Source organism: Erigeron canadensis, chromosome 3 (assembly GCF_010389155.1).
Source record: "Erigeron canadensis isolate Cc75 chromosome 3, C_canadensis_v1, whole genome shotgun sequence".
NCBI classification, from domain to species: domain Eukaryota; kingdom Viridiplantae; phylum Streptophyta; class Magnoliopsida; order Asterales; family Asteraceae; genus Erigeron; species Erigeron canadensis.
This window is the reverse complement of record NC_057763.1, coordinates 30,186,641-30,196,417: the sequence shown is the minus strand read 5'-3', so window position 1 is coordinate 30,196,417 and position 9,777 is coordinate 30,186,641. Positions and strand designations below refer to the sequence as shown.

At 32.8% G+C, this 9,777-nt stretch overlaps 1 protein-coding gene across 1 annotated transcript; it reads right to left on the bottom strand.

Annotated features, from left to right (window-relative positions):
- Positions 1–4,030: 4,030 nt before the first annotated feature.
- Positions 4,031–9,011, bottom strand: LOC122592292 (phosphatidylinositol/phosphatidylcholine transfer protein SFH12-like). The gene is made up of 12 exons (XM_043764486.1): positions 8,853–9,011; positions 8,101–8,353; positions 7,907–8,006; positions 7,547–7,813; positions 7,015–7,092; positions 6,802–6,903; positions 6,650–6,699; positions 6,186–6,285; positions 6,025–6,108; positions 5,655–5,738; positions 5,044–5,556; positions 4,031–4,389 (listed from the first exon to the last, which is right to left on the bottom strand). Exons 1-12 carry the CDS (start codon positions 8,878–8,880, stop codon positions 4,303–4,305), a joined length of 1,746 nt encoding a protein of 581 aa, XP_043620421.1. The 5' UTR covers positions 8,881–9,011; the 3' UTR covers positions 4,031–4,302.
- Between the last annotated feature and the right edge of the window lie 766 nt (positions 9,012–9,777).

Below are 9,777 nucleotides of genomic sequence, written 5' to 3'. Positions count from 1 at the left end.
ATCAATAGAACACAAAAATATCACTTCCCTTTAACCGGATGAATGGATGATATTTCATCTATATATTTTTTATTTCTACTTAAAAGTTTTAAGTTAGAGAGTTAGAGACAATATGTGTAATTACACAAGCAACACCATCTCATCTTATATTCATGGTATCTAACTTCTATTAACTAATACAATAGTTAAGATCGATTATAGGATAACATGTAGCTTTTGATGAATAAAGAGGCATATGATCCGAAAGCGTAACTTTAATCACCAAACTATTACGCCCTATAAATCTACCTTTTACTACTAGAATTAAATTAAATATATTACTGGTTGTATAAGTTCAAAAAACAATTCTATCTATTTCACTTTTCTATTGGACTTAGCTAGTGTAACTGACTAACTGTGTAAGTAATAACACTATCCGATTCTACATTTCACGGATGTATATAGTTGTATATTTATCATGAGTTGAAGTTCCACGAATGCACAACTTATGTTATATTTAGATTAGACAAGAAATTAAGTAAGAAGATAAATAACAAGAACAACAATAAGTTCAATTGTAATAAATCAATGCAAGTATAATCATATGTATCATTGATTAAACGATGAATACATGGTCGATCTTATACACTTGACTTACAAGAATACAAAAGAACAAAGGTAACTGCTAAGTCTAGACACACTAAAAACTTGAACAATTACAAGTGACACACACTTTCAAGGTGACTAACACACTTGATACAATGCGACTGTGTTGCTTTATATAGAGGAAGAATTAGGGAAACACAGCCTTCCTTTGATGGTGATAAATGGTGGTTGTCGACGTTTTATTGGTTCCTTGTACTTCCAAGCAAGAGCCCTTGTCTTCTTTTACCAAAATGGGTATGAGAGAGAAGACCAAAGTTTTGGTCCCAACATGTACCTTTTCCAAGTAAGGTATGTTACAGTTGGAAGAACCACCGTGTGACTCTTGTCTTCATATGGTTTGAATACTTCTCGCCATGATAAACATTTGGTCAGCATGCATCCCGCTGAAGAGAATCACTAGACTCACTGAAGACTTGCTGACTATTCATGTCAGCGAGTAAGTCTAATCAGCGAATCCAAGACTCAACATAAGTCTTATTTGAAATAGTTTATGTTCTCTATATTCCTAAATATTTTCAATAAACAAATTAGAAAGAGTTAATGACAATGTCTCTTGTGTTAAAGTTTCACCAAGTTGTGTTGTAAACCATTTTTAAAGCTATAGAATATGAGAAGTGATAATCGTACCATATAAGTTGATTAATCTCTCACACTATACGACTATTATAACATATTGTACAAACAGTTAATGCACAGTTATGATAATTAATCAATTTATGCGGTACGATTATCACTTCCTATAGAATATACAGTCTAAGTTTTGTAAATTTATATAAGAATAAGTTTATTACCACGGATATTAAAATCTGTTGTTTATTTTATTCAGATATTAATTGAATTGTCATGTTCAAACAAAAAAAAATGAATTTTTAATCTTAATACTAATGATTTTCCCTTTTGTTTTGAAAGGTAATAATTTTTCTTATCTCTACCAATAAACTAAAACAGGATTAAGATAATCTTTAAACGACGCGTGGCGTAATCTTTAATCGACACGTGTTCTTTTAATTTATTTATTTTATTAAATTAGTTTTTTTTATTTTATATAGATTTAATTTTCTTAGTAGACTTGGAATTCCTTTTTGAAAGGTATTAGACTTGGAATTAAACTTTAACTCTTGTCTTATAAATACAAAATATATTATAACCTTATTTGATTAATCATTTTCTCATTAATAAAATTGTTTCTTTTTCAATTCATTAAGTCCTATTATTTATATTACTTTATAATAAGTTATTAACATGAAGACTTTAAAAATTTGAGTTTACGATCCAAAATCACAAGGCTATTTCTGGTCATCCACTATGCTGACAAGTCCCGAATTTGATATGAAATTTAAGGTATATCAAAAACTATAACTAAACATATATTGTACACACAAGACTATTTAAGGTATAATTACTGTTTATTATAATTTAACTCACTGTATATCGTACAAGTCATTATTATATAACAACATAAGAAATAAACTTGATGAAGAAAGTAATAGACACTTTTCGTCCCTGAAGTTGACACGTTTTTCACTTTTCGTCCTTTAAGCGAAAAAATTACAATTTTGACATTAAAGTTGCCAGATTTTTCAATCATTGTCCCTCGCCAAACGTCGTTAAGTTTCAGTCGTTAAGTCGGACACGTGAAACACACGTGAGGGACTGAAACTGCAAAAAATGACAAGTTTAGGGACGAAAACTGAAATTTACTTTTCTGTTTTCATCATCTTCATCTTCTCCGGCTGACTTTCGTCTAGAAAATTCGCCGGAAACTTTCGTCCATGAACTTGTCGTTTTTTGCAGTTTCAGTCCCTCACGTGTTTTGCACGTGTCCGACTTAACGGCTGAAACTTAACGACGTTTGACGAGGAACGATGATTGAAAAAATCTGTCAACTTTAAGGTCAAAATTGTAATTTTTTCGATTAAAGGACAAAAAGTGAAAAACGTGACAACTTTAGGGTGTAGGTGTTGATTAAGAGGTGTAATATATAGGCCGTAGGTGTTGTCGTGTTGATTAAGAGGTGGGCGGTGGTCTCCAACTTGGAGGTTCGAGCCCAAATAGTACGGACTGTTTTTTTTATAACTGCAACCAACCTTTTTTGCATGTGCAATTTGTCATACTTTTTGCGTCTAGAATCTCCTTTTCTATTCCGTTTTATAATCGTAAAAGCAAAGATTGCTATATTATATGTAAAATATCTAAAATGTGTCTACATAATAACTTTAGTTACTAGTAAAAATGAAAACATTGTTGATTGAGTAATTGCTATGTTATATGTGAAATATCTAAAATGTTGTCTAGATAATAACTTTAGTAACAAAAATGAAAATAATGTAGAGTGATATTTAAACCTAGGCTGGTCCTAACTCCTAATAGGCTTTACAAAAACTGCATAACCAGCCGATACTCCATAATCAAATTAGAATCAAATTAGGGTGGAAAAAATCATTTGTTGAAAAAGGTAAAAAGATAATTTTATATGTAGTCACTTTAGCTAAAGCTACCCGCGCAAAATAAGGGTAGTAAAAAGTTTTCGTTAAAATGTTCAATAAATGGTTCATTATACCAAAAATCTTTTATTGAGTTTTATAGGTAAACTTTTTGTAATTTACAAGTCATATAAATTAAGTTGATGATTATAAACTAATTATTTAAATGATAAAGTTTGATTAGTTCATGAAAATATAAATTAAATATTAACGATTATAAAAGTAAATTGTTCATTTCAAGTTTTTAATTTTGAAAAAAAAAGCGCTTTATAAAATAAGGTTTTGTTAATGACAGTTCTTAAGGCTGTTAGTGTAAGATATTTGGGTGCATTAAAATTTATACATTGTCATGTGAAATTTAGGGGTTTGATTTTTTATGTATGTAATTAGCTGCTAATGACGATCCTTAGAGCTGTTATTATCATTTTTCTTATAAAATATTATAGATAAATTTTGACAAAATTCTACACATTCAAAATATAGGCAACCAACGTTGTTGGGTTGAAGACTTCACTACCACATTTCTTTAAAATGGGCATGGAAAAAGTTATCGTACATTCTTACAAGTTACAACTTTAAACTAAAAAATTGCCTTTGCAACCATGAAAAAAAGGTTACGAGTTCAAATCTCACCTATAGCAGATAAATTTTTTTGCTTTTCTAGTTGTTTATTTTCCATGACCTCTCAAGAATAAAACACTTAAAAGGCAAAAAATTTATCTATGACGAACAATCTTATTGTATTGAACTTATTTAATCACATATGAGCTATACAGAACATCTTTTCAAAGGCAAATATGTGTGATGGATATAGATCAATGAAACTAGCAAGAACATTTTGTCTTAGTGAACAAAAAAACCTGTCAAATTTCGTTAAGACACGAAATGTGTAAGACAAGATATTTTAAGAATATGAAACACATCGACGAGAAGCAGCATGGCTTCCCTCATTAGCAGTTTAATATAGATAGAAACAATCTCAAGCTCGTCTTGATAGGCTACACACAATATAAGAAATTGCAAACATGGTTGTTAAAGAGGTATGTTATACACAAAGCAAACCTTCACACTTGGACAAGGGGGTCAAAAATCGACATCACAGCCAGTTCCATGATTTCCAATTCTCTTCACTTCCTCTAGTTAGTTCATATCACGTTTTTGATGTCGTGTTGGCTCAGAAACGGAAAAATCTCTTCTTTTTCTTCTTTTTCTCAAGGTATGCCATGATCTCTCTTTGTTGAGAAAGGGACTCTTCAAGAGACTGCATCGTGGTATAAACAAAAAATGTGACCTTTTACATATGAGTTAATGTTGCACAAAACTATCTTAAGTAGGCAATTTTGATGTTTTTAAGATTCAGTCTACTTTTAGTCATGTGAAGTTCTTTCAAGTCAAGAACAAAGAAAAAATCACTTTGAAGCTGCTATTAGAGCTGTTAAGTACAACTTATTTGCTTAGAAAAGGTTGACTCGGGTTATGTTTTATTTCTAATGGGTCAAATAGGTAAAAATCTTACCCATTTACCTTCTTTTTTTCAAAGTCAAATGGAATCAAAGTCCACCAAAGTGCATTTTTAAAGGATACAACCTACTAAACTTTCCTTTTATTAATAAGAATATACAAAAATAAAATAAATTTTGCTTTTGGCCAACTCGATTAGTTCCATTTCAACTTGTAAATAAATCACATGTTTTGATCTGTGAAAATTTGACCAAGATAAGGCATTCATAAAACTGTTAAAATTTGGATAAAAAAGTGTTTTGGATACACCGTGTTTCAACCTGTACAAACCGTTACCCACTTTGACCCGGTACTCAACCCACTCATATTCCACGTCTGGCCTTCACGTCAATGTGAGTGGGTGATTTATATATCTTTGAATTGTTTTCTATAGGAGATTAAATGTTTGAAGTACCTTTCTGGTAGCAGCAAGCTCACTCTCCAAAGCTTCAACACGAGACAAAGCCTTATTAAGCATGTCTTCTTTCTCAGCAGGCATCTCTATTTTTCGGTTGTCAAGTACAATAACCTTCTCTTCCAAATCTCCCATGCGTTTCATCATGGCGAGGTACTCACCAGTAGAGATAGACAATGCTTGCTCCTTGTGAGATCTTGTCGGGCATTTTACCATATCATCATCATCATCATGAATGCCAATAGAGTAGAGTGTGGCATTCGTTAGTCTTTTTGGCATGTTATTTGTCATACGTACCATGGTCATTACTCCCATTACCAATGTCATCATGCCTGATATCAGGTGGTTTCCTAGCCTATCAGGAGACGATTTAGGCTTGTAAGCTTCCTGGATCGGATAATAATCTGTATCTTTAGGAAAGGCTAACTTCTGCTTTGGCTTAGGATTATCTATAGCCTTGTCAACTACGGGCGTGTTATTGGTTTTTTCACTGTGGTGCTTTTCTAATGCATCCTACAAACCATTTCATATCAGATTTACATTAATCAATATATGCAACACTACTCGTTTTGGAAATGAATAACATGTCAAGATTTAGAAATTAAACTTACCTCTTCAAAAACCAAAGGAAGATTTGGTTGCTTGATGTCTTCACCTTTGGGATATTCAACTTCTTTCTTAAAAGAAAATGTTTTCTGTCAAAGGAAAGGAGGTCAAAAACTACCATTTTTCTAATTTACAGGTGGAAACAACAAGAGTAAAATAACATTGCTTTCGATAAAAAGTACATCCTAAGTTTGAAAATATCTGAACAATGTTGATCAATAAGTCTGATTAGGTGGCTGGGACTTAGCAAGTATAGCTTAAGAATCCGAGTTTGAACTCTTAAATTTTATCTTTTTTTGATGAATTTCAAGACGAAAGTTTCACCACTCATGTCCAAAACAGAAAGTGATCCGACATGTTGCTAAGAGAAAATACCATGTTTGCAGACTGATCCTCAGATATGACCTTCTCTTCTGGGACTGCATTCTTTGAACATTTGTGGTGACCACTACGAACCATCTGCAACCACCAAAACAACACGACAATTAGCATTTCTAAATATAGATTGTAAAGAAAGGAAATTGCAGAAGTGATACCTTCATGATCTCTGGATCTTGCCATGGGCCCTTGTCCGAGCGCAGGCAACCACCTTTTTCAGCACAGGTGCAAGTACCTCCCAAAAACGTTGGAAGCTCACTGATCACATATAGAGAAAACATTAGGGGTGTCAAATAAAGATCCGGCATGCTTTTTGAGAAAGTTCCATAATTTTTTGACAAAGTATTATAAATATAAGAACAAAGTATGGTTTGTGCATCAATTATACACTTTGGTCGCTTTACCACCTGTTTGACCCATTTTATTTTTTTTATTTGTTTTATGTCATCTGACCCGTTAGAAAGAAAACATAAGCTGGATTGCCCCATTCACAAGTAATGGGTCAAACTTTCAATCTCTAGAGCATATAAATAGAGTTTAAAGGTGGAACATTTACAAAATGTAATTATCTAACAAGCGCAATTGCTGATAGATGTTAAATTGATTATTTTTGTTAAAGTACCTGGCATCAATCAATTCCAGCAACTGACTTTGGTATTTGGTGCCCAAAACCTATATGTAAATAGAACCGAGTGGCATGGTCAAGTTGACTTGTTTAAAAACCAATATGGAGTATGGACTTCCCTTTTTGGTATAAATATGGGATGAACTTACATGAATCTTAGAAGTAGTCTTTGGATCAAGGAACGATTTCACCGTGCTCCACAAAAGCCTAAAACCAGATCCCGCATTGATGATGTACATGCGGCATAGAGTCTATAAGGGAGATGAAATTTTTAATCAAATGATCTACAATGGAACACCGTATGTAAAAATATGTGTAGTGTAACCAGTATCGCATAACTTAAGTTAATGAAAGCCAAGTACCTCGGGGTAGTTGTTACCATCAATGTTCTGGAGACACTGAATCAGCTCCCTAGCAGCTTTGTTCATGTTTTTCAGTCCCTGATCCATAAACCAGGTAAAGTATGCAATCTTGGCTATTTCTCTTTCTCATTTTATACGCTAAATCTTAGCACTACAAGTAATTGCTTGATCTGGTGTCAACTTTGACCAATTTCTTTATGAAATGGATTATTTAGGTTGTGTTTTACCTAAAACGGGTCAAACAAAAGAATAGGTAAAGGGTAAATGGGCTTAATGTCGCTAAAGGTCTATTACTAATCCTTAAAACTTTCGTTTTTATTCAAAATTTCAGATCACTCTTGCAACAACTTATTTTGTTAATTATTATCAACACATTTGACTTTTTTTTTTTATACATTCTTTAATAAAGAAAGACAACGGTGTTTTAGGGTCAACCCAGCCGTACTGACTACCCCTGCCCTTTTAACCATGTAGAACTATAGTAAATATGACTCGTTTTAGCTAGATGGGCGCATTCAAACATCTGACTTACCACTCCTTGTACGTCTAGGATGGTCGTACTTTGATCAATATGCTTTTTCGCTGCGATTGAGCAAGCTGGGAACTTATCAATAAAGGTCCTTTCAAACTCCATCACATGGTACTTGACGTAACGCTCAAGGGTAGTGGCTTGCATGAGCTTGGTAGCATCAACTTTACCAAGTTGCTCGATGTAGACAGGTCTTCCATCCTTATCAACCCCGTGGTGACCTTGAGGATAGTATTTGATCACATCCTCTTTTTCCTTGAAATCAAAATCCTAAAAAAAGATGCAAACAAGGAGCAATTCAATGGTTTTATAGCATATAGAGCCAATTAGACCGATAGTTATTAGATATCTACACATTAGTACCTCCATAATGGTGTCGGTACCATAATCCTTTCTCCATTTGATCATATCAGACCACATTTGCTTAGTCTTCTCTATATCAAATTTCCTAGCCTTCAAAAATCTGTTTCATCATATAAAAACATCACCAATTGTGAATAAAATCTGCAGTGGTACATGAAGAATGATCTCAAATGGTTTACAGAAAAAGCTCCAACCTTAACATCATGTGGTAATCATCATGCTTTGCAGGTAATAGTTCTTCCAATATTAAAGTTTGACGTAAAGCGTCAACTGCTTTCAGTTCATCTGCATCATGCACATCCTCAACAACAGAAATGGGTCTACCATTTTTCCTGCTCTTCTTACCGAAGGAAGTCCTTAATTTGTTGGAGACATTAATAGCCCTCTGCTTAAAAGATAGCTTAGACCTTTTTTCCTCATAGTTTATTGAGTCGGTTTTCTCTAAACCTGTTCAAAAGTTTTGTGAGTTATGACATGAAATCAAACTTAATATGACATCTATTGATAATTTGATAACCAAGATGGGATAATTATGTTTAGACTTTAATTAGTGGATGAATAACACATGCTTTGCTATAATACATATAATCAAAATGAATGAACTAGCTTCTTGTTGATGAATTACTTAAGCTCGCGCAAAGTTAGCATTAGTTGCAAATCGCGATAAACCTCTATATTGATCAACATAACATAACACGGTATGCAAAATCGAGTAAAATTCGACAAATCATGAAAATTGGAGACCCCTAAGGACAAGAAAGAACATAACATAACATGGTAAGCAAAATCACTTCTTGTTGAACTAGTCCTATATGTATTTTTTCTTATATATCTAAAATTCTATATAAAAGACACCATAGCTCTAAAAAAGCAAACATGGATCGATCCTGCAAACATAATAGATAACAATAGACAAAAACAAGAATCTTGAAACAAAGTTACATACCAGCAGGATGTCCATGAAGGTTTGCCATGAATGCGGCTATGTATAGTTGATCGCCGTGACGAATTTGAGGCCCTTTATCAGTGAACAAAATATATGTTCAAATGGCAGGACAGCTGATGAAGGATAAAGAGAGGCTGTTTTAATATCTCATCATTTTAAAATAACAAATACCGAGTATATTTAAGAAATATATACAAAGTATTAAATATTAATTGTGATGACCATGTCTTATTAAGTCCCTATATTGTCAATTTGTCATATCTGTAATTTTGAGACATGGCTGCCACCTTTATGATTGAATGTGATGTATGTAGACATCCCTGTCATGACTCATGTATGTATTATTGTATATATGTATATGTAACAGCTTTTTACCCGTACAATGCGGCAGTGGTGGTGGTAGTGGCGGTGTGGTGGGGGCGGCGGCCTGTTGGTAGTGGTGGTGGCGGTGTGGTACGTTATTATTGTAAAATTAACTAATATAAACGTGATAGTGTAGTTATTTTAGGAGTTGATGTGTTTATGTTGTAAATCATTTTATTAAAGGTATTATATGTATTTTAAGTGAAGATGTTTAAATTAATAAATAAAAGAGAGAAAATTAATTAATTTTCGTATGGGGACATTTTTATAAGAGAGGGTGTTGAAAATTGTTAGGAGAGAGTGTGACAATTAATGAATAAAAGAAAAAAAATTAACTAATTCATTAAGGATAAAATAGTTTTTTCGTATGGAGATATTTTTATTAGAGAGGGTGTTGAAAAGTGTTAGGAGAAATAGTGTGATAATTTTTATAAAGTAGTATAGATGTGTTTGTTAATTTGTATGTATGTAGTTTTTTTTTTGTTTTGTTTTTATCTATAATGTGCAATCGACATAGTGTTTAACCACAACGCCACGTGGAAAAATGTAAAAAGTTAAAGTA